The 24,009-nt window shown below is 46.9% G+C and overlaps 6 protein-coding genes across 6 annotated transcripts; 5 read left to right on the top strand and 1 right to left on the bottom strand.

Moving 5' to 3' along the window:
- The first annotated feature begins 364 nt into the window (after positions 1-364).
- F4817DRAFT_250628 (putative nitrilase) lies at positions 365-1,951 on the top strand. The gene is made up of 4 exons (XM_049299158.1): positions 365-878; positions 944-1,339; positions 1,418-1,610; positions 1,666-1,951. The coding sequence occupies exons 1-4, from the start codon at positions 721-723 to the stop codon at positions 1,885-1,887; spliced, it is 969 nt and encodes a 322-aa protein (XP_049155309.1). The 5' UTR covers positions 365-720; the 3' UTR covers positions 1,888-1,951.
- Positions 1,914-4,057, bottom strand: F4817DRAFT_250713 (fungal-specific transcription factor domain-containing protein). The gene is made up of 5 exons (XM_049299159.1): positions 3,685-4,057; positions 3,291-3,629; positions 2,948-3,222; positions 2,673-2,894; positions 1,914-2,617 (listed from the first exon to the last, which is right to left on the bottom strand). Exons 1-5 carry the CDS (start codon positions 3,725-3,727, stop codon positions 2,015-2,017), a joined length of 1,482 nt encoding a protein of 493 aa, XP_049155308.1. The 5' UTR covers positions 3,728-4,057; the 3' UTR covers positions 1,914-2,014.
- A 1,029-nt stretch (positions 4,058-5,086) lies between these two features.
- Positions 5,087-6,377, top strand: F4817DRAFT_349438 (sterol-binding-like protein). Its single transcript, XM_049304825.1, has 3 exons — positions 5,087-5,555; positions 5,628-5,825; positions 5,899-6,377. The coding sequence occupies exons 1-3, from the start codon at positions 5,540-5,542 to the stop codon at positions 6,060-6,062; spliced, it is 378 nt and encodes a 125-aa protein (XP_049155307.1). The 5' UTR covers positions 5,087-5,539; the 3' UTR covers positions 6,063-6,377.
- Positions 6,378-7,886: 1,509 nt separating this feature from the next.
- F4817DRAFT_361421 (uncharacterized protein) lies at positions 7,887-11,432 on the top strand (the record flags this gene model as incomplete). The annotated part of the gene is made up of 3 exons (XM_049306405.1): positions 7,887-9,195; positions 10,690-10,878; positions 10,921-11,432. 3 exons carry the CDS (start codon positions 7,887-7,889, stop codon positions 11,430-11,432), a joined length of 2,010 nt encoding a protein of 669 aa, XP_049155306.1.
- An 819-nt stretch (positions 11,433-12,251) lies between these two features.
- Positions 12,252-14,449, top strand: F4817DRAFT_349432 (spermidine synthase). Its single transcript, XM_049304824.1, has 5 exons — positions 12,252-12,511; positions 12,632-12,924; positions 13,011-13,303; positions 13,382-13,619; positions 14,000-14,449. Exons 2-5 carry the CDS (start codon positions 12,915-12,917, stop codon positions 14,275-14,277), a joined length of 819 nt encoding a protein of 272 aa, XP_049155305.1. The 5' UTR covers positions 12,252-12,511; positions 12,632-12,914; the 3' UTR covers positions 14,278-14,449.
- Positions 14,450-21,360: 6,911 nt separating this feature from the next.
- Positions 21,361-22,759, top strand: F4817DRAFT_319678 (G protein alpha subunit; the record flags this gene model as incomplete). The annotated part of the gene is made up of 5 exons (XM_049301094.1): positions 21,361-21,478; positions 21,568-21,752; positions 21,874-22,031; positions 22,081-22,339; positions 22,415-22,759. The coding sequence occupies 5 exons, from the start codon at positions 21,361-21,363 to the stop codon at positions 22,757-22,759; spliced, it is 1,065 nt and encodes a 354-aa protein (XP_049155304.1).
- Between the last annotated feature and the right edge of the window lie 1,250 nt (positions 22,760-24,009).

Raw genomic sequence — 24,009 nt, 5'->3', positions numbered from 1 at the left:
TTGGCATCGAGGCTTTCCCGGTTCTGGACGAGGGACCCACGCGGAAGCTAGGTTTGAAGAGCCGCTAGTTGATCGTAGAAGAAGCTTGGAAGGACTCTGCGATCGCCGATACAAAGAAGGGTGAATATCTCACGGTCGTGTATCGACGAAGGATTCACTCGAGTTTATAATAGGACTCTTATAAGGACTCTTATAAGGGCCGACTTAATAGAGGTGTTTGAATAGGTATTTGCTACGACTGCGCCGTGTGGCAGAACTTATAAAGCAGTATAACGGAATACAGAATGCTACGGCACTGAGGGGTTACCCACCGGCTGCAAGCTGGAGATGCAGTGCGAGGCAATGAGGTCGTGGACCTGCGGCATAAGATGCACGAGTGTCGGGAGGTCCGCCAAGCCACAAAACGCTGAAAGCTCCAATATAGCCAATGATCGGACCCGGCTTGTTACGTGACGCGGCCATAGGTGTCCAGAATAGGACCATGAGGTAGCAATAGAGCCGTAGGGATTCGGGATTCCAGCATGAACTGAGCTGTTTCTGGGGTTTGATTGCTGACTGCAGACACCGTATCTCCCCGCACTGCAGTGAGACGTTTCTGCAGACGAGATACACGACAGTATATAAAGTCCAAGCATATGATCGTCAATAGCTTGCTTGGACGTTGAGCTCCTCTCCATCGTCTCCAAAACTTCCACCTAAGCTATACTCTTCAGGTCGATAATGTCCACTACTATTCGCGTCGGTGCCGTCCAGGCTGAGCCGGTATGGCTCGACCTTAATGGGGCCGTCGACAAGACCATCTCCCTCATCGAGGAGGCTGCTGCAGATGGCGTCCAGGTGCTTGGATTTCCCGAGGTGTGGATTCCTGGATACCCGTGGTAAGTTCCGTCAAGAATTTCCGAGGGACTGGAACACTAACGTCGACTTGTTTGCCTCGACCTAGGTCCATGTGGACTTCGAGTGTCATCGAAAACACCCATATCATCCACGAATACATGGCGAACTCGATGCCCCGAGACTCAGACCATATGAGACGTATCCTTTCCGCGATAAAGAAGGCGGGGATGTTTGTGGTTCTTGGATATAGCGAGAGGGAGGGCGGTAGTCTCTACATGGCCCAATCCTTTATTTCGCCGGAAGGTGAAATAGTCCACCACCGACGGAAGATAAAGCCCACACACATAGAGCGAACTATCTGGGGTGAAGGCCAAGCCGAATCGCTGAAGTGTGTGGTGCCATCAAAGTTTGGTAATATCGGTGGCTTGAATTGCTGGGAGCACTTACAACCTTTGCTTCGTTACTACGAATATTCGCAAGGGGTTCAAATACATGTTGCAAGGTTAGTCTTAAACTTCCTTTGACTTTCATCCCTATAAAAAAAAAAAAAAAAAAACCACCTGCTGATTTGAATATCAAGTTGGCCTGCAGAATTTGAAATGCCAGATCCCTCCAAAATTGCTTGGCTATATCATGAGACGGGAGAGGCAAGCTACCGAGCGAGCCAGTTCATGGCTATAGAGGGGCAGTGCTTCGTCCTCGTCGCATCACAAATCCTAACCGAGAAGAACCTGGAAAAAAACAACCTTTCCGGCAACCCAGTAACCAAGACGGTAAGACCCTCGCTTTCCGTTTACTCCACAAACTACTAACATAACTCCCTTCCAGCCCGGCGGTGGCTTTTCCATGATTTTTGGACCCGACGGCAAGCCGCTCTGCGAACCCATCGGCGCTGGAGAAGAGGGTATCCTCAAGGCGGATATTAATTTGCGGGATATCGATTATCCCAAGGCATTCATCGATGTCGTCGGTCATTACGCCAGGCCGGACTTGCTAAGCTTGCTGGTAAATCCCACTCAAGACTTACATGTGACGAAGATGTCTAAGTAGGGGCGGCCCCAAATAGGTCGCCAAGATGGGTTGTGAGAAATTAATTATAGGGGGTATAATGGTAGTGGCGATGATAATGATGATGACGTGGCGGCGATGGGGAGGAGCGTGGCCGATGAAGTCGTTTTCAAATACACCAAGGTGCAGCGATATCTAAGTTGACAACGTTCCACCATTTGGTGTTAGAGACGCGGCCGCTATCGGCCTGGAGATCCTGCTGTTTCCAGTATGACTCGATTATATCACGTAGAACGAACACATTTCCAATGTGCCGTTCGTTGTCCATTTTATCAAGTGTCTGGAGAATCCTTATTCTCTGTTGATCATCTTCAGTCTCGCAAGCGATGACAAAAAGCGGCCATGGGCTCGTGCAGACATCGAGGCGCTTTAATGCAGCAAACGCGTACTCTAGGTACATTGACCTAAGCTCTTGGTTATGTGTACATTCGGCTGTTCTTTGTAAGTAGAGCAAGGCCGCGATACGATAAAGCTCGGCGGTCGTTAGGATTCGACTCCTCTCTACCGGTGGTATATGTCTAGCATCTAAGGGATCTAGATGCTGTTCAAGGCTCGTTATTCGGCTCTCGATTTCACGCCATTCGTCGGCCCTCCGAGCACGTTCTTCCGGGCTGAAATCCAGGGACGCGCCCCGAAGCTCGATAGCACGCAGCCCATTCACGTAGCTAATTATTTCCATGACCTCTACGGAACATCCGAGCGATCCTATGATCTATGGGCTGTCAGTGGCAATTATCTTCGATTAGTAAGTCTGCGGGGGAAAATACCAAAGATTTATCAAAGTCCGTGTCATATAGAAGCTGCAGAGATGCCGGACATCTCCCGTACTGGAGTGGTTGGCTGAAACCACCCAAAATTTCATGGTAAAGGAACCACGTGTATAAGAAGCCGTACTTTAACTGCCCACCGTGGATACTGGCGAGCTTCTGAAGAATAGTTTGGGCTCCGCGGAGGTGTAGGTTCCAGTTGCCTTCGGTCTCGTCGAAGACCTTATCTCAGATTAGCATTATTGTATATGGAAAATGATTAAATAGGTCCCCACATTGTAAACACAGAGCATCATTGACGTAGCCAGCTGCGTCTCGGTTATACCAATAGACTCGCTCGATAGGGAGGAAGATAAGGATCGAAGGGCATCGGCTTTGTAGGAGAGAGCTTCTTCCGAACCCCAGAGGTGAAAAGCGGATACAGCGAGCATGGCATTTCGAAGACCGTTGGAGGCATTGCCAATGTTTGAGAGTGCCATAGGTAGCAAATCGTCGCGGAATCCATTGTTGATGTCAATTGTGGATATCATCTGAGACAACTTACACTGATCTGATATAGTAAACATCAGTAAGCTTTTGAAGTGGAACTCATCTAAGATGTCATGGGCCCGCTCTTACAGTAGTTAATAAGATGAGACTCCCTCTCATGAAGATTTGTGAATAAAGGGAGGCATCGTCCTGGCCGCGGCTGAGCACGAATGATCGACAGGCAAATAGGCGATATACCTTTCCTAGAAAGAGCTAAGTCTGAGTAAGTCACATTCAGAAACTGTTTTCCATAATACTTCGGATCAATTTCGTGAGGGTGGATCGTGTGGTCCGGAAGGCGAGTTAGTCTGCGTCTACCGTCGGGCTGATCTGGCCACGCGAGACGGATGCCGTAGCCTAAACATTCTCTCCCGGTGCGAAGGCAGTTGTTACAGGCTGGATAGCCGCGGTCACATCCGATCTTACGTCCTTCCGAAATGGTTAGTAAGTGTCGCGAATGCTGATGTTATACTCGAGAACTTACGTTTGCAGGTCCAGCACCCCTGCGCTCGTCTAACAGTCTCCATCCTTCGGCGTGCTGAGTCGGAATTTGTACGCCTAAGTCTTTAGCTTGAGACCTTGCCCACGGGTTCCGAGCCTTGCATATTCAAAACGGGTTTTGGACTTCTTTACGGTGGCGAGGCTGGGAAAGGCAGCCCAGCGGCGCAGATGCGGAGGTAGAAGGGGGTATATTATCCACTCTGGTCCGATAACAGAAGGGATAGTCTACTCAGGTTATCTAATTCTCGAATCTGCCATCATACGACGCATTGTAACGATTCAAATGTATGGTTTAGCCAAGCTGGGTAACTTTGTCGATAGGATAGTCCCCGGATGCTTGATACAAGGGATGTACGTTGGCTGTCGAACTTGGTTCCAGCGATATCGTACAATTAAGAAGTATCAGGATCTCCGCAATTCCCTACCGTCCAATTAGAAGACGTCTTTGCTGCCAGGATTGCTGCCAGTCAAATCCCGAGTGACCGGATGAGACCCCGAGCAACTGTCACCCAAACATTCGAGATGTCGAGACACATGCTAGCAACAAAAAAAAAACGACAAATTTTTAAAGAGAAACCAAAGAAATTGAATCTAACTAGCCTGCGGTAGGGGTAGAAGTAATATTGACAGCTAGTCGGCGAGGAGACCAGCCATCGGTAGTTCGGCGACCAGAAACAGTACGATTTCTCGATGCCAAAAGCTTCGCTAAGCAGTCATGCTGACGAAATATCCGCGATACTTGTCTTTCTTATATGTCATGCTATGCCACTGTAACACTCCAGGACAAAAGGTTCAAATCCCATAAATCCCTTGTTCCCGAGTTCGTTAAAAGGGACGACAACCTCTGTACGACTCGAGATTCTCATACGAAGATAGGAAGACAAGAGATCTCGGGTAGGGAATTCCCTCCATAGTGTCTGGACCTTGATGACAACACACACCTTCTTGGCAATGTTCGATCGGTTACTCGATTGATATAGGTGCATTGGTGCATTGGTGCCTGTGTACCTAATGTATGAATACCAAACCAGTAAGACGGCGGGTAACGCCGGAAATAAGTAATACACAAGATAGAACGAGGATAAGAAGAGATCAGATGATGGGGGATTTTCGACATGTCAGGGGTTCCCCACGGGAGCATCGCTTGGTACACAACAAGACTTTCTATTGGATCGACAGCACTTTTAAGTGCAGACGGCTGACAGAATCAAGTCTATCAGGTCTCGATATGGCAAGCCCGTAAGCCCGCGGAACGCACCGTCATGCAACATGTGAATCTAGGTCGGCCCTGAGCCAGAATGTTGGGATTTACTTAAGTGAATAGGTTAGGTACCTGATCGTATCGAGCTACCACGCGAAGAATTGACTTGCATGTAAATTGACTTAGATGTACATAATATGTAAGATGTAAGATGTAAGAACTTCAAATTACTCGCTGATGAACGAAGTGGCTAGGGAGATGAGGCTGGTGGTTTCAGACGACGGGAGCTTACATTCCATGGATCATGGATGTGATTACATGACGTCTTTGTGGCTGACAACTTGAAATTAGTTGATTGTTGATCGGTCTTGCTTATCTAGGTCTTGCTTATCTAAATGAATCACTCCCCTGGCAGCACATGAACAATTAAAGGAACGGCCGAGGTTCAATTGACACGTGCAACAACCGAGCAACAGCGTCATCAACCTTACATTATGTAACTTTGCTGAAGCTTCCTCAATCTCCGAAATACTCAACTTTCTCTATAACTTCTATCTAGCGTGCTCACCTACCAAGCATCTTTTATAACCTATCTCTCCCAATCGCATCAATTTTCAATTTAACTCTTCTCGCAAAAATGGGTCTAAAGAATGGTATGCCGATATAACACCAGCCGTCGCGCTTCCCCCAACTATTTTTATAGAAGACTAATCCTCTCCCCGTAGACAAGTTTCCTTCCTCGGTAGCCTTCGAAGCTATCAACGAGGCTTTACAAAGCGAAGCCGACCGAAAAGATGCTATCAAGCAAGGCAACGCCATCTTCGCCTTTAACATAAAGAACAAAGCTGGCGAGACCGAGAGTTGGCATATTGACCTTAAAGAGAAGGGTACCGTCGCTAAGGGTCTAGGCGAGAAACCAACAGGTAACATTCCGCCATAATTCACTTATAGAGTCTACTCGCGTGGAACTAAATACTAATTCACCGCGATACTTAGTTACTCTATCGCTTTCGGACGAAGACTTCGGCAAGCTCGTAGCCGGTCAGGCCAATGCGCAACGATTGTTCATGTCCGGAAAGTTAAAGATTAAGGGCGACGTGATGAAAGCGACTAAGCTACAGCCTATCCTAGCTAAATCACAGACAAAGGCGAAGCTATGAGATGTTGGATTGTCGCTAATATATAGCCTGTATAATATTCAACTTTTGACGATATGAGCAACCCACGTACCCCCTTTTCCTTCTTCTTTAAACTATATACTTGAACGCCAAGGCGTTATATCATTCAATTAAGCCAATTAACTTAGTTCGCTGTCATTAATGATTTTTGGAGCGGAATTTCCGTGAAGTAAGAGTTGTATAAAATAGCTTTAAAGTACCTAAGAACTTCGCAAATCCAAAGATGTACCTGATCTCTTAAAAATGTTATAAGTCTACTTATGTAAGTAGCTATACTCAAACCTAGATATATACAGCATCGCTGCGAGATTAGAAACTCTTTGCTGTTCATTATAATATCGATTTTGACGTACTATTAGTAAACATATGGACATGTGATGTCGCGTTTAGAGTTGTGAAATGTAAGCTGACTACCAAATACCAAAGCAAGCAATGCATTTCCCTATTCGGTCTAAAGTACTTGGCCATAGGATAAACAAGGTTTTCTTACCAGTTATATAATTCTCATTATATCCTCAAGTGCCAGAAAGACATTGTAGGTTACTCTTCACAAGGGCATATCCAATCAACAGTCAATCAATTATATTGCGGAATTCCGGGAATTCTTTGGATTAATCATATTATCTCTATCCTGTGGGTTAATCCATCATGTCTTTCTAGCACTTGAGGACGGACATAGTATCAATAAGAAATGGCGAGTTGAAAGAGGTAGGTACCTCATTAGGTAGGGTATGTCTTTTGTACTGTATTGCAAAGCTAAATGCGCGCGCTAGATGAATGGGTTCCAGTCAATGTTATGTACATTACATATGTACATACTAATATATAAGGTACATAAAAATAGCGGGACCGAAATATGGTCCGTGCTTCTAGCTATTAAAATGGAAGCTGCCTACATACATGTATCTAATGTACTGGTACTTGGACCTAATAATTGCAAAGCGCGTCTAAGTTTTTGCCCAATAACGTGAGGCCATTACTTGAAAATACAAGATTCTGTAGGTGGATATTGACACCTAATTGACTGTCACGTACAGTCATAGCTCAGGTACGTACCCAATTTACCCTTATTTTTTCCCTGGCAGCCACGGACCTAGAACCCCAAATAATAACATCACTCCCAGTCACTTCTTCTCCAGAATCAAAATCTTCCTAGCCTTGTTGTCGTCAAGGTGTTCAGGATCGCCGGCCATCCATCAAACAAAATTCACTTACCCATTCACATTTGATTCAATTATCGCATGCCAACATATTTTGGAATCCCTTGAGACTTGCCTTTGAGGCTTTTCTACATTTACCTTAGTCTTCATTCCACCTCATTATTCGTCAACCCGTATCCGGCTTCGTCGCAGCCGGTCGCCTAGGCAATCCCAACATCGACCTCTCATCCTCCCCCGACGCGTCTATCATCCATCGCACACGCTCTCTTTCCTTTTCCAACAACCTCAACCATCACGCGTTATCTAGGAAATATACATCCTTTGATAACCATCTATGCACACAATGAATTCCAGCACACCTCTCAAACCTCGTCCCGCGCCGGGCCAACAGGGCTCGACACCTTTCCGGTCTGTTTCAGCAAGCAGATTTCGATCGTCACTCGTTCCCATGAATAGACCATCTCCCGCGCGTACTTCGCATCTCACGGGCAAGGTAGCGACGACCAACTCATACGGTCGCGATTTATTCCGTACTTCTACTCCACAAACCTCCCGTGCTATCAAATTTGCGCCTAGCTTACCGGCGGATGTAACAAAGACAACCCCAGGCGGCCGCAAGTTTCCCCAAAAAACTACCCAAGGCGGCATGTATGGTATAGCCTCAGCTGAGCCTTTCAAGATGAGAATACCATCTCCCGACCCCGAGCTCTCCGGCGCGGCTCTATCAAAAGAGGTTCCGGATGATCCTAGTCGTACAGGTACTATCTACGCAGATCAGTTCCTAGCCCATAAATGCCCCCCGAACTTCGATGACCTTCAGCGACGACAGTTTTTCTGTGTCCTTGATTTGCGAAGACTGAAATACGCTGCTGATGAGATCTTTGCGAAGAAGGATTGGAAGCTGAACATAATGAACTTCGCGAAGGAATATGAGAAGAGCAGGGGATTAATCATGCTACGATACGGGCTGTATGAATTCAAGAACGTGAAGCCATCGGAAGAGGTGCTCAAGAGGTGGAGAGCAGCCCACAACTTACCGGAGCCGGAGCCGCAAGCGGAGAAAGCGGTACCGGCAACTCCGGTCCAGAGTAATCGTCGTCCTGGGGCTTTGGGCGCCGTGTCGACGAAGCGCAAGGCCGAGGATGATTTGGCGCCAAAGGATAACGCCCTAATGGCATCTACTGCCAACCAGAATAAGCGTCGCAATGTTGCTCAAGAACAGACCGAAGCCGCTCTTACGGGACCTGCTCCCTTCAAGAAGAGTAAGCGTAAGGCTGACGAAACTGATGAACCAGATGAGAACCAACCCAATAAAGTACAAAAGGCCACCCCAACCGCCGCCAAATCCAAGTTTGAGAGTATCCTCAACAGGGCGCAGAGTGGCAGTACTTCACCCGTCAAGAGGGCCCCCCTAGCCCCCTTTGGATCTCAGAAGCCGAGCGAATCCCAGAACATCAACCTGAACGGCAAATCAAATCCGTTCGCAGCATCTACCAATATATTCAAACCCGCGACAGTTGAGACTGTTGAAGAGAGTAGCACCACTGGGTCAGTGCTTACCGGACACAAGGTTGGTTCAGTACCAGCCAAAGGCACTAGTAACATATTCAGCTATTTGTCTGAAAGCTCTGCGAATAATAGCAGCAATGAGAATGGCAATGTCGATGGCGGCGACACTGAAACCGAGTCGGAAGGGGAAGAAGAAGCAGCGGATAGCCAAGAGGCGTCACAGAGTGCCCAGCCCAGTGTTGCTAGTAGTGCCGGCACAAACACCCCTTCTACCCAGAGCGGATCAGCTCTATTTTCCACCAGTAACACTACTGCCGCTTCCAATATCTTTGGTAGCCTGACCAAGTCCAGCGATCTCACTTCTAAAGGAGGTCTCTTCGGGCGAGTTCAAATGGGGTCTAATGGACAACCGCTTCGAGGTACAGTTAATGAAGAAGAGGAAAGCGGTATTGTTCCAGCTAAGCAGCCTGTCGTTGAAAAGGAACAGAGCAAGACCCCTGCTAAGCAACCGGGTGACTTTACGTTCAATGCGACAACAACCCCGATATCCTTCGGCCCACCGTCATCCAGTGCTACTAAGCCTCCAGCAACAATTTCTCATCCAGAATCCACGAACGAATCTAGCAAGCCAGAGGCTACAACGGTAGCCAAATCGACAGCTTCCCTCTTTGGAGCCAGTGCTCCGGCCAACCCAGCCTTCCAGCCAAGCACAGCATCGCTCTTCGGCGCATCTACCACGTCGTCTGTTTCATCTCCAATAAAGCCCAACGGCACTGCCAGCTCTCTCTTCTCGGCACAAAAGTCTACCCCAACCTCTAGTTTGTTCAGTCCGGCTCCTACTAAATCATTATTTGGAGATGCCGCGAAGGCAAATGAGACTGGCTCTTCAACTACTAAGGAGCAGCAGAAGGGTAATCCAGATGTTGCTCCAGAGTCAAAGGCCAGCGAGACACCTTCAACCTCCAAAAAGCCCGCACCTCTTTTCGGCGCTTCAACCAGCACGGCCACTCCATCCCAGGCCGCATCGTTGTTTGGCAGTAGCGTGAAGGCGACTGAATCCCAAGCGAATGGGGCCCCCAGCAGCCAATCACTTTTTGGAAACACTACAAAGGCACCTGCATCAAACTTGTTCGGTGGCTCTTCGAGTTCGGTATCATTCAGCGCGGGTGATAACAAAATCAATGGCTCTGACACCGCAAAGTCCTTATTCGATTCTTCAAGCAAGCCATCATCAGCAAGCTTTACATTCGGTGCCTCAAAGCCAGAAGCTACACCTGCTACGCCTGCGTCTAAATCATTATTCAGCTCTGATGCATCCAAGCCAACTACCACAATGGGAGCTTCGCTGTTTGGAAGTAATCCAGCCCCTTCGACAAACATTTTTGGCGCTAAGAACGGTGAAGCAACGCCTGCGGAAAAGAAGCCCGTCACGACAACAGCATCCTCGTTGTTTGGCAATACTTCAACTACGAGTAATCCATTCAACTCCAACCCAGTCCCTGCCGAGAAGAAGGCAGAGCCTACGACCTCTAACCCGTCAACCCTTTTCAACAGTGCCCCCCCTAAGGCGGCCTCCTTCACTTTTGGAGCCCAATCCCCGGCTCCCAGCAACACACAACCTACGCCAGCGATGATATTCGGTGCGAGTACCAATGGTAGCCAGTCCAATAACACCGAGTTGAAGAAACCTGACCTTCAGTTCGGAGCTCCCACAACCGGGTCGTCATCGTTCACTTTTGGCCAAGATACTTCGGCCTCTTCCGGCTCCGGTTTCACTTTTTCCGCTGGGGGAAATGGACAATCGTTCAATAACCCCTTTGCCTCGAGCGCACCACCATCAACGCCAACGTTTGGTGCCCAGTCATCGGCACCAAATCCATCCTCCTCCTTTAGCTTCAGTTTTGGCCAACAAGCACCATCTACACCTAACCCGGCTCCAGCTAACCAGGGAGCCTCTCTCTTTGGAGGATCCTCTAATGGGGGCAACGGGGGCAACGGGGCCCCCAGCTTCAGCTTCACTCAAGCAACGCCAAACCAGAACATCTCGAATCCATTTGCTCCCAAACCGACATCGTCCTTTTCAGGTACAGGGAGCTTCTTGCAGGCTGGCGGTGACTTTACAGGTACCAGTAAGTACTTTCATAACCAAAGTATACATGATATACTGACAGGCTCAGACTCACCATTCCCTGCGCCCTCTAGCATAGGTACAACTCCAGTGAACGGCACACCAGAGCCACAGACTCAGCACGATGACGAAGAAACTCCACAAGAGCAGATATCACTCATCAATGGCGGGCCAGGTGAGGAGGACGAGATGATCTTGCACGAAGTGCGCGCCAAGGCTATCAAGTTCGTGCCGATAGTTAAAGGCAGCGACGATGAAGAGGAGAGGAAGTCACCATGGTCAACTCAGGGAGTGGGACCGCTACGCATTCTTAAGAACAAGACAAGCGGGACCGTCCGTGTGTTACTACGTGCCGAGCCGAGAGGCCACATCGCGATGAATAAAGCCATCCTCTCAGACGTCGAATATAAAGCCAAGGAGAAGACGGTCAACTTTGTAGCAGCAAACGACGAGGGATCTGGTCTCGAAACGTGGGTTCTGCAGGTCAAAAAGCCAGAGTCTGCGCAGCAGCTGGCTGGTATATTGGAAGCAAACAAGAGCGCGAACAAGAAGTAGAAGATTGCTACTAGGTATGGAAAGGGTCTGGTAACGAATTTGTCCTCATTCGAAATGACTTAATACACGGGCGTACATGGTGAAAAAGGGGGTATATTAGAGTACAGCATTTATATTGGCATTGTTTTTGATGCTTGTGACGAGGATTGAAAAAGCATTCGGGACGCCTTGAGTATAAGAGGCACCGCGTCACACGGATTTTCGGCGTGTGTATTAATCAAGCAAAAATGATTGCTTTTACCAACCAATGTTTACCTGGCTTCAGGGTTTCAGGGTTTTAATATGCGTGGCGTCGTGATTGTTTCTTTATCTGCTTCTTGTTTCGTTTATATGTGTCTATGACCTTCTCAGACAGGTGGATTTTGTGACGATGTCATAGTAGATGTCATAGTATCGGGGAATATTCATATTACCCTTATGTACTAAGTGACTAGTGGTTTAGGAGCTGCTGCCCAACGATGATTTTAAATACCTAGCATGTTTCCGCCCAACGAAGAGGGAATAAGGCCAAGAAGGTTTAGGTAGTTAGGCTAGTTACCGAAGGTTTCAAATATTACCTATTAGCCGCACATGATGCATTTCGTGCAGCGCAGACGAACAGGTTACGTGCATGTACATGTACAACGTGCTAGTCAAAGCAGTTGCCCTATCACAGTTTGGAAAGAAGGTACTCTAAAGTATATTATATGTACACAGTACCTCCCTTCTTTAGTTCGGCTAGTAACGTTTCGATACCCATGTGTTGTAGAAGGTACTTACATAATCCGTATGTATCACTGGTTTTTTTTGTTTTGTTTTTTTTTTAAAAATCTCACCGCAGAAAATTTTCATTTAGATGATCTGGAGAAGGCAAATATTTTCGCCGTGCAAGTTGATTCGACAATTGCAGTTCCCGACCTACGATAAAAAGAAGAGGACGATAGGGCCGGTTTTCGACCGTTTATATTTAAATATCCTCGATCCTCGCCGTTGTCGTTGCAGCAGCGATATATCTTTTTCCTCGTCCCGCCAACGGTATTATTCGACTTTTGCGCAGTCCAAGATGTCTTCTGAGGAGATCACACACGCTACCATTAAGGGTAAGTTTAAGTTGCAAACGATGCATCATGAGTGAAGCGAAGCAGAGGGCAGATTTTCTATATTATTCTATATTTCTCTTGTCACGAATATGCTGCTTATACAAGTCCAATGAGTACCAGCTTAGTTCCCGTTTGGTCGACTAGTTGACGTTATTCACATGCCAATCATAAACGGGATCCCCTCTGCCCCTCCCCCTCCTTTTTTTCTTATCGTGTTGATCGCGATTGTGCAACATATCTGAGGTTCATGATATCTACACTTTTACGTATAGATATCGTATACACGACTTGGTCTTATAACTATCCTTCATAATTCACTCTCTTAATATTTACATTATAAATCTAGTTAAGTCTATCTTTTGCTAACTATCTCGCAGATGGCTGGTTCAGAGAAATCTCTGAGATGTGGCCGGGTGAGTGAAGGCAACAAACCTTCCCTTCTAGCTAGAAGACCCTTTTAGTTACTTGTTCTAATGAGGATCCTGGGTTTTCATTATAGGCCAGGCCATGACTCTGAAGGTGAAGAAGGTCCTCCACCACGAGAAGAGCAAGTACCAGGATGTGCTCATCTTCGAGTCCACCAACTACGGTACCGTCTTGGTCCTGGACAACGTCATCCAGTGCACCGAGCGTGACGAGTTCTCCTACCAGGAGATGATCACTCACTTGGCTATGAACTCCCACCCCGACCCCAAGAAGGTGCTGGTCATCGGCGGCGGTGACGGAGGTGTCCTACGCGAGATTGTCAAGCACGAGTGCATCGAGGAGGCTGTCCTCTGCGACATCGACGAGGTATTATTTCTCTGCTGATACTAGCACTCACAAATACCATGGATAGGATACCCATAACTAACCCTACGTGAAATCAAGGCCGTCATCCGCCTCTCCAAGCAATACCTACCCGGCATGGCCGAAGGCTTCAAGCACCCCAAGGTGAAGGTGCACGTCGGGGACGGCTTTAAGTTCCTAGACGATTACAAGAACGCCTTCGACGTAATCATCACAGACTCGTCGGACCCCGAGGGTCCCGCCGAGAGCCTCTTCCAGAAGTCGTACTTCCAGTTGCTGCACGGTGCTCTTCGACCCGGCGGCGTCATCACCACCCAAGGTTGTACGTCTCCTTTATATCAGGCAAAGCAAACAAGTTCGAGAGTGTGGCGACGGGTCAAATGGCACTGAACTTAAGTTGCCTGGTTGTTCTTAAACAACTCCAATTTCTTCCTACGAATGGTCGACCGTGGTGGGCTCTGCTGCTGCTGAGCTGTGTCATCAAAATCTCTCTCTCTCGCCTCTCCGTCTCCCCCCCTTCTCCATCCTCCCAAGCGCCCCCCTTTATCTTCCAGTTCGGGTCTTTTGTTATGCTAAGATCCGAGTCTAATTTCCTATTTTCTCCCCCTACCCACCCGTTTTGCTTTTTTTTCTTTTCTACAATTCACCCCCTAGTTTTTCCCACAAACATGTCTCGCTAACCCTTTCCCTGTATCACAGCTGAGAACCAGTGGCTCCACCTACCACTCATCGCCAAGCTGAAGAAGGACTGCAAAGAGGTGTTCCCCGTGGCCGAGTACGCATACACCACCATCCCGACGTACCCATCAGGCCAGATTGGCTTCATGGTGTGCTGCAAGGAGGAGGGCCGCGACGTTAAGAAGCCCCTGCGCTCCTGGTCCCCCGAGGAGGAGGAGCGTCTGTGCAAGTACTACAATGCTGAGATCCACAAGGCTAGCTTTGTTCTGCCTACCTTTGCCGCGAAGGCTCTCCAATAGACGCGTTAAAGCGCGAGGGAAGTGAAAAGGTGGTTAGATGGGCTGGGCTACGATACCGAGTGGCCCGGACGATGAAGGTCATGAGATAGTTCAATGCCTCACGAGTAACGTGTTTAAGTCTTAAAGAGCCCATAGGTAGCCGTTTATAATGAATAGACTGGCTTATGACCAACTGATGAAGACTTTTATGAATATTCGCTGAAGATTTGTTCTCGGCATAGTTTGTTGCTGATTTTATACCTCTCATTTATTCCTTATCTAGAGGGCTCCAAAGGGCGGGATCCAAATCAAACTATGATATTGCTTCAAACCCCTTATGAAATATTCTGCAAGTGTACGACAAGTGTTGTGCTTATTTAAGCTAGGTTCTTAATGAGTTGAGAATCTAAGCATCGATCTTGTTCTGGCAATATTAGGGGTATATATATATATAAGCCACATAGAGAACCTGACTTCAGGTACTGACATATCTCTTCTCGTCCCTATCCCACAACGAAATACAAACACATATGCAGGGAAGTATGAAAGTGATATATCAGTAAACTAGCAGACACCCCAAGCAAGCTATCTACCTATCTGTCTATGTAAAATAACTAAATTATGGCCCCAACATAATACGCTGCAAGGGCAGCATGGCAATCTCTGATACATCCCTTATTCCAGGCACGTACAGGCGTATATATAAGGTATACTACTACTACTACTACTACTACTACTACTACTACTACTACTACTAGGTAACAAGACGAAGTCTAGAACACACTTAGCAGTAGCACGATATATACCTACCTAACCTATATGGGGACGGTAGCTACTGTATATATACCTACCTATGTGCACCTGCATTATACATCAACAAGCTAGCTCTCAGCTGAGGCAGGCTGGGCTACACAACACGTCCCTTGACCTTCAACGTGGGAAGCAGTGATACAACAGAACACAATACCATAGAACGGGATCGAACATACCACATCACGACACCACGTACCACGCACCACGCACGCACTACGATAGGACGTACGTAAGGCTTAAAGAGCGAGAAGGTAGTCGTATTGTAATTTACCAAGCTACTACTACGCGGTATATATATATATATATAGGTAGGTATCTATATCTATTACGTATCCCACATATATATATCTATCTATAGCTATATATATATATTCCATCTACCCACCCACGCACCACCCCTGCCCTTTCCCCGGCGCTTAATCTGCGTGTTAGTACCCGTGATCGTGGCTCAGTGCCGTACCGTCGATACTCACTTAGGTATACATACCCACCTATCTAGGCTAAGTACCTCCTAATCTAACCTAGCATATGCGATCTTATCGCACATACGCGCCTGGGATCTATGTCGGCGTACATTGGTACACACATGCCTCCTAACCCAGATATATATATACCTACACTATAAGCTAGGTAGGTACCTACCTACATTATAGCAACCAACGTCCAGGGAGCCCTGGGCGATGCGTACTAAGCAGAACAAGCAACAGGCAGCCCGGGACGTCGGTATGCAGGTGCCGGGAAGCTTACATAGCTTAGCTACCTACCTACCCAGCTCGCTAGGTTAGCTGCTAGGCGAGCGGGTAAGTTGTATCGCCGTCGATCCTGCAACGGCGGACGGGCGCTTAGCCGCCTATACATGGCGATGGAGCACCTACATCGTCATATACAAGTAAGTTGGTACCTAGGTATATACCTACCTACCTACTCATCTGCTTTATCTTGCCTTGGGGCAAGGCATCTTATAAATGTCCCGTCGCGAACGCCACCGGGCTCCCTCGTGGCGTGTGGGTCGGGCGATAGAATATACCTAAGGCCACTGCTTGCTTTTGCCCGTATGCAGTGCACCGATGTGTCAACGATGTGTCAACTACCTACCTAATATTTGCATATGAGTGTGCGACTAAGTGCTTATATAGTAGAAGTAGTAGCGGTAGGTTAGGTACGAACACTACCTAGGTATTATTCCTACTCAACGCCAGCGCCAGCGCCAGTGCCGTGCCGTGCCGTATCATTAGCGTCCTCTGGGGGAGAATCCTCTCCTACGCAATAGTCTTGGCTATCGCGTGGAGGGGGGGGCCGTAAGCTTACATATAGCATCTTAGGCTGGCTACACGGTAGACAGTAGTTTAAAGACGAGACAGACGCTGCAAATCAGACGCTGCAAATCAGTTGGCCACCGCTAGGGCTGGCATGTTTTACATAGTATCAAATGGCATTTCCCTACCTTTCGTTCCTCGTACAATACCTACTATAGCGGAAGGTAGTTAAAGCAAGCGGGCAAGCGAGCGAGCAAGCGATCGACTGGGTATGCCGTTATGCCGTTGGGGTCCGTTGGATGGACCTGGCCCCCGCTAACTCCCGGGCTGGGCTTTTTAGATCCGCTTGCTCGCAGCCTGCTCGAGATCCCATGGAGATTCCACGCACAGACGTGCGGGAGATGGCGCAACTCTATTTTGTCAAGTTACATTTTTCCGCCAGATGCATTTGCAAATCCGATACCATCGTATATCTGTTATTTCTAGCCCAACAGCTTCATTGCTTTGGGTCTCCTACAGGATCAACCCCGGCCCTGAGGAGACCTTGACGGGCCGAAAAAGACCATTGGATGATCCCAGACTCTTCTGACCTGTGCTATCTCAACCGTAAGGATGGTCGTATTTGGAGACGATGGTTGGTATGCGGGAGTGTGGCACTACTCGATATCCTGGGGGCCACTACGGTAACTTCGCGCGGCGTCCTTGGCCAATAATAGTCACGATGGGTACTCCTAGTATACATACGGTAGTAGAGGAGGGCAAAGCTCGAATCCTTCGAGAGTAGGTTATCGTCGTAGTGACGGTGGGTTGTTTTCGGGGTGAGATGACAGTATCTCCTTATTCGTCGACTTGGGGGGGTGTGGCTTGGAGATCTCTTTGGTTTTTATCATCTTCGGTGAGATGACGGCACAAAGAGAGACAGCAGTGAGACCACCGTAGCTAATACATTTTGGGTTGTAGATAGTCATGTAAGACAATCATGAAACCTCCCGGCTTACCAGAAGGCCGTGGAAATGTTCACCGTTAATTCCAGATTCCAGTAGTAGCTCAGGGCCAGTTGCGCTGGGCTACAAGGCGTCAAATGTGTCAAGTTGTATATGCAGTATCTTGATGTTTCCTTATTAGGATGTAGATGGCTGGCTCGAAGACGCGGGGTCACATTGTCTGATGACGGATTTGACTTGGTATAAATTCCTTTTCGGTCAGGCTCCCGTTAGAGTCTCCCGAAATATACGCCCCACGATAGAAAAGCTCAATGTCGGGACCATAAATTTTGCTCACATGGTTGGCTAACGATAGTAACTGGAAGATCCACCGAGCCTCGCTGCTGCATGCGTATAGGTATGTAGGTAGTAGATTAGATCCTTCTGGTAAAACCTTTTAAGCGACCTGCTAGGTGTTTTATGTATAACTTATATCTTCGTAGATCTGGCTGATAGGACGTAGAGCATGGTAATTTCCAAAGCTGATTGATGGCTCATGATGTTATTTACTAGTTAGAACGCCGAAACCTAGGTATGTATTATCGTAGCACGGAAGCTAAGCTTATGATCTTATGGCCTTATGGTCTTATGGTTAAGGATGGATGTCGGTATGTCGATCATTCAAAAATTTCCCACCCGCATCGCGCGGAAGGAAGACTTGTGGGCTTTTAAAGACATCGGTTCCAGCATATCCAGCATATCCAGCATATCCAGCATGTCCTAGATTAAGGGTGACACAGGTCCATGGAGCTATTCCTCATCGGATTGTTAGAATGAACGCTGCTTGTAGATGCTTGTGTGTGCTCCACTTCTCGCCACGTTTTTCTCTCTTGTTTCTCTTCAGATGACATGCGGGTGTTGACATACTAGTTGCATGTATGTAACTTAAATGCTCTTAGGTTGCCCTGGTTGCCCGACTAAGCCCCAGTCCGGATTAAGAGCTATCAGTTAAGCATTGGATACCTCAAATCGATTGAGAAGGGGGGTTGGTGCCGATTGGTGGGCATGAGTGCTACAGATAAATTGTAAGCATGGAAGAGCATGGGAGAGAGCATGGAAGCGTGGGAGATACGAAAAACCGCTATTCGCTCATAAATACGTCTGTACCGAGGCCCATGTTACGCCCGGTAATTACTGATCAGTTTCCCCCAAGTCTAACGGAACATTGATGACTCGCCTCGTGTAAATGGGTACTATGTTTTTATGTATTACGTATGTATGTAGTTGAATGAATCGGCCATCAGCATATAGATCTACTAAGAAGGGTATTGCTATTATGAGTATCATACTGACATTAGGGTTGCGTCTTCCTTAGGTGTGTTCCTCAGGTGGTAGCAATATCTCCGGAATCCAGGCAAGCCGGTATCCATAAATCGAGCTGCGAGCTGCGAGCTGCGAACTGCGCTTTACGCTTCTTCTTCTTCTATGTATCGTCAGTGTGGCCGACGTGACAGCATCATACTTAAGGTTACAGGGCAGTGACGGACGAACAGTCCGGCTATTAGGCGAGTAACCTTGAGAGGCTGACGGCACATGGCATTGAGAAGTGGCACTCACACCAATCGAGATTGATGACACCCATCGTAGGCAGCGCATACATATATCGCATACATCAGCATACATAGCCACTGGCTGATGTCTGATTTAGCGTGGGTGTATGGAATCGACGAGAGTAGTGGTGATGCTACCGTAATCCGTAATCTGTGCTAATATAAGTACTCGCACGCGTTGCATACGTATGAAAGAACCAACCAGAGAATAACATTGTTCTTGGCTGCATTGATACTTGTTGTACTTGTTGTAGTACCGCTATAATAAAAAATAGTAGCGTCTCGGGCTGCGAACCCTACGTGCGGCGCCTGTTCTCCCTGTTCTCCCTATACTTATGTATTTCTTGATCCTTGCATCCGAGTATGGCGTGTTCGTTGCGGAGTTTGAAAGATCTAACCTAGGTATAGTTATTATGTACGTCTGTACGCATGTGTGATAGTCCCGCTGTATCGTTGGCTAGTGTAGTTGTAATTTGTCTTATTTACTATTACCTATTAGCCTTGAAATGCTTTTTCATGCCGAACATGCTCAACATGCTCCCTTGTCTCTGTTTGCCATTTGGAGATGGGGAAAATTAGGTAGAGAAAATAGAGAAACTGTAAAAGTATTAGTTTATAGTCGGCTCGGCTTTAATATTGAAGCTAAGTAATGATTCGGACGCTACGAAGTACTAACCTAATTAGATGTCATGTCCAGCGATCAAATCAGTCTTAATATCCGTCCCGACTCCATATCTTCATTAGGTATTGTTAATACACTTTATGATCACAAACCTAAATATATAAGGTACGAATACATATCAGTAAGAAGAAGGTTGCAATTTTCAGCTGTACGTTAGTTGACGAGACTTGGCTCTAAGTGTGTATGTAAATACATCGATACACTGATACAGTATATATATGTAGGTTAACAGGTAGGTAGGTCATTAATAAGTAAACCAGGCGCTATGGGGGTACGTTAGGTACCAAGGTAAGCTAGGATGTAGTCGCGTGGTTGTGTAAGGTTAGCTTGTAATCCGTACATGTACCTAATATAAGTATATTTGGTTGTACAGGAGATACGAAGGTACATAAGGTACTTTGCGTACGTCGTATCTTCTTCAAGGAGATTCCGCGGTGGACAGTCGGTGGATATAGCTCATTGCTCACTACAAATTTAATCAGCCTATCCCTGGAAAGAGGACCTTGAATTAGCCCCAACTTGCGTTTCGAGGACTCTCAACTCCACTCTGCAAGGTACACTCCTATTCAAAACTGCCCAGTAAACCGGCAAAGGTACCTATCTAAGCTACTAGCATCATTTGAACAATTGAAGTTCGACGCTAACTTGGATTACGCAGTACTAAACAGCAGCCATCAATATTAGTAGCAAATTACTTCTCCAAGTCTTTTTTTAAGCTTCCATCATCGCCTACGCGAACCGTCATCCCATATCCTCCTATTGGATGTTATTATTGTCATTCCTCTCATTGATATACCCGCAGATTTAATATTTAATCAGAGTTACAACCCCGAATATGATATAAGAGAGTCATTGATATTTTGAACTATACTGGTCAAGATCTACTCTCAACGTTCGTGCGAATTTACTAATATCTAGACCCTCGAATTTTTAAAAGGTACGTGGATGGAATATTTATAAATCAATGTAATATGTACGGTACCGCTCTATGTACATACATATGACTCCTATCTCTCTTCGCCAATTTCTGGTTTCTTACCCCCCTCCTTTTCCGCTTATTGGTCCTGGTCAAGAAGTACAACATACATACAAACATACATGTAGCCCGCCTGAACTGGAGAACAAGGGCGGATGCTGTAGTAAGAAGGAAAAAAAAGAATACTGACATATCTTGCTGACAGGCCGTATTATTTATCACTCAGGTCCTACCCGTCGTTATTTTTATTATTTGGAAGCTTTCCCGTCTCTTTCTTCCCCCTTCTCTTTCTCGAGTTCGCTCGAGCCTCCCTCCATACCCTGGCTACTCGACAAGGATTATCTTTTCTTGGTCTGATCGTCCCCGGAGACTCGAAGCAACTAAAACTACCGACATAGCCAGCCCAGCTTGCTGTCCAATTTTTCTTTGTTCCATCTTCCCATTGAGCTGTAGGGAGAGCCTTAAAGGCGCGAAAAAGCTCTTAAGTCGTAATAACGTTTCGATATTCCCGCCGGATTATTTCTAGATCGTAACCGACTGCGAGCTGGATTTGCGCCGTCAGCTCAAGCCCCCCACAGGCCATCACTGAGTCGTTTCATTCAAGCCCCGAGCTAGCCTTACCACGCCATCACGAAGCTGTGGTTCTGTAGTCGTCATCCAATTTTTCTCCTTTTCTTTTTCATCTTCTCACAGGGCTGTGTATGTTCATAGTCGCTGTGAGGCTCTCTTGTATATTACGCAAGAATCCGTTTACCTTTCGCCTTTCCGCATGAATACGCGACTACCCACTACATATTCCTAAGATCAGATAATACTCGACATACACGCGTAAGCCTTATTCATCATGTGTTTCGGCAGTCGCAAAAAGGATGAGGAGGGCAATACTCGGTCACGGGAGCTCGACAAGATTATCCGACAAGATGAGAAGCGCATGGCACGAGAAGTTAAGTTGCTTCTTTTAGGTACGTACCTAGTGTCTCTCCTTGGAAATCGCCAGTATTCGTGTCTCGGCTAGCGGGACACCGCAGCTAACTTCGGGACTTTTTAATAGGTGCCGGCGAGTCGGGAAAGTCAACTGTGCTCAAGCAGATGAAGTTGATTTACGCGCAAGGCTTCAGCAAAACGGAAAAGTTAGAATGGAAGCCCGTCGTGTTCAGCAATATCATCCAGTCGATGCGCATAATATTCGATGCCATGGCCGACTATTCCATCGAATATGAAAACAAAGACAACGAGGTATGTGATACATGAACTTATTTCGAATGCGCAAGAATATTTCACCGGGGTCTTCTGAGACGAGGCCATCGCAATGAGATGTCATTGTAAACGTCGATTACTAATGTCGTGTTATTGTCAGAAAAACCAAGCACTACTCCTTGTTGACGTTGAAATTTCGCCTCACGATTCGCTTCCCCAGGAATACCTCGAGCCGGTCAAAGCCCTTTGGGGCGATAATGGAGTACAAAAGGCCATCCAAAAGGGCAACGAATATGCTCTCCACGACAATCTATCATAGTGCGTCCGTTGACACCGTTGACATGACCTTGCTAACACGTCTTAAAAGCTTCTGCGAAGATGCAGACCGCCTCTGGGCAGCTGAATATATCCCCACCGACCAAGATCTGCTGCGATCACGTTTGAGGACGACAGGCATTACCGAGACCATCTTCGATTTGGGCCAGCTGACATACCGAATGTTCGACGTGGGAGGTCAAAGATCGGAGCGGAAGAAGTGGATTCATTGTTTCGAGAATGTCAATGTTCTACTATTCCTGGTCGCGATCAGCGGTTACGATCAATGTCTGGTTGAGGATAAGGACGGCGTAAGTACATACTATCCCTTAAGACTTATGACTTTTTGCCATTGTAAATAAGCCTGCTAACATATGCGATTTTAGAACCAAATGAACGAAGCCTTGATGCTTTGGGAATCCATTGCAAACTCGCATTGGTTCACCAAGTCGGCCCTTATCCTCTTCCTTAATAAGATGGATCTTTTTAAGGAGAAGATCGCGTCGAGTCCTATAACGTCACATGGCTTTGTCGACTACCAAGGCCCGGCGGACGATTACAAGCAAGCAAGCAAGTACTTCATGGATAAATTTAGGGCTCTGAACCGTAACCCAGAGAAGGAAATTTATGGTCACTTTACCAACGCGACGGATACAAACTTGCTTAAAATCACAATGGGCTCAGTGCAGGACATGATCATCCAGCGCAATCTGAAGCAGTTGATACTGTGAGTCGCTTGCTTCTGTACATCCGAATCTTCTTTCGCGAAACCGAAACTAGCCATACCACAAGTTCCCAGTGGTCACTAAGTTGGCTAGCGATTTCGCTTTATCGTATTGCGACGCATAGGGTAGCATTCCGACTGAACTTTCCGAAGTATATAGCACCTATTCCGCGCTTGTTTACATAGCCGTACGATTACTACTTACGATGTCACGATGCGGCCTGGTCTCCGCAGTGTAATGCCATCGCCATCGCGAACGCGAACGCGTTGCGGCCCACGACCCGCTACCATAGACCGAGATTTACTTCAATTATTGGCTGACCAAGAGGACGTTTGCGTATTCGGATGAAACGGTTCCTCTATTCGTCAAGAATGTAGATTGCGACGTTGCGACTCCTTAGGGCACCGACGGACGGAATTGATACGAATACTAGCCCACTGGGCGTTCTCTTGGGTCGGCGTTATATCCGCATTGGACGATTACAAACTCTCCCTGATTGATACGATTCCTTTAGTTATGACACTGGATACCACGTTGTTATTTTTTTTCGAATTGGAGGTTACTTTTGCAGACTTAGCGAACGGGAAGAAGTTTGGCATGATAGCCATTACTCGTATATACAGTTAGATTTGGGCGGATCAAATAGTTGATCAAAATATTAAGCATTAGCCGAAGCCGGAGCTGGAGCAGAAGCGTAACTCGAAGTTTGTGTTAAAATATGTGAAGTGGTATGAATGGGGGCTCGAGAAGTCCTTTATAGGAAAGATATAAAGCCTAAGCTGAAGGTAGGTAGAAATATGTGTACCTACCTAGGTAGGTTCCGGAATCGTGCATATCGACATTTTTAGTAGCACACAAGCCTGTTTCACGATCATGGTTCGCGGCGGCGGACCTTATTTAGAGGTTCGGTAAACTTGGCTGGAATCTAATGACATAGTACGTATCTCTTAGTAGCACTTACACGTGAAATATAAAATGCATCCTCTTAATAGCCCAAATAAACGCATATATCGTACTTGTATGACATGCCCGCATGTAAGTGAAGCTTTTATTTTAACATACCGAAGACCGCCAGTTCTTACACTTTTACTCGTTGCTCTAACAACTTCGTATAGTTCGTATTCTCAGTTATAAGAAATTTATGAATATTTTTAAACGTTAATATGCCGGTAACGATCGAATGCAGATCAACATCCATGCAGCTTGAGGCAGGTTTCCATATGCGGAATTTCATTCGCGCGGCATGAGGCACCTGG

This window comes from Daldinia loculata (assembly GCF_022478755.1).
Source record: "Daldinia loculata strain CBS 113971 unplaced genomic scaffold F4817scaffold_64, whole genome shotgun sequence".
NCBI lineage: Eukaryota > Fungi > Ascomycota > Sordariomycetes > Xylariales > Hypoxylaceae > Daldinia > Daldinia loculata.
This window is presented reverse-complemented; position numbering and strand designations above follow the sequence as displayed.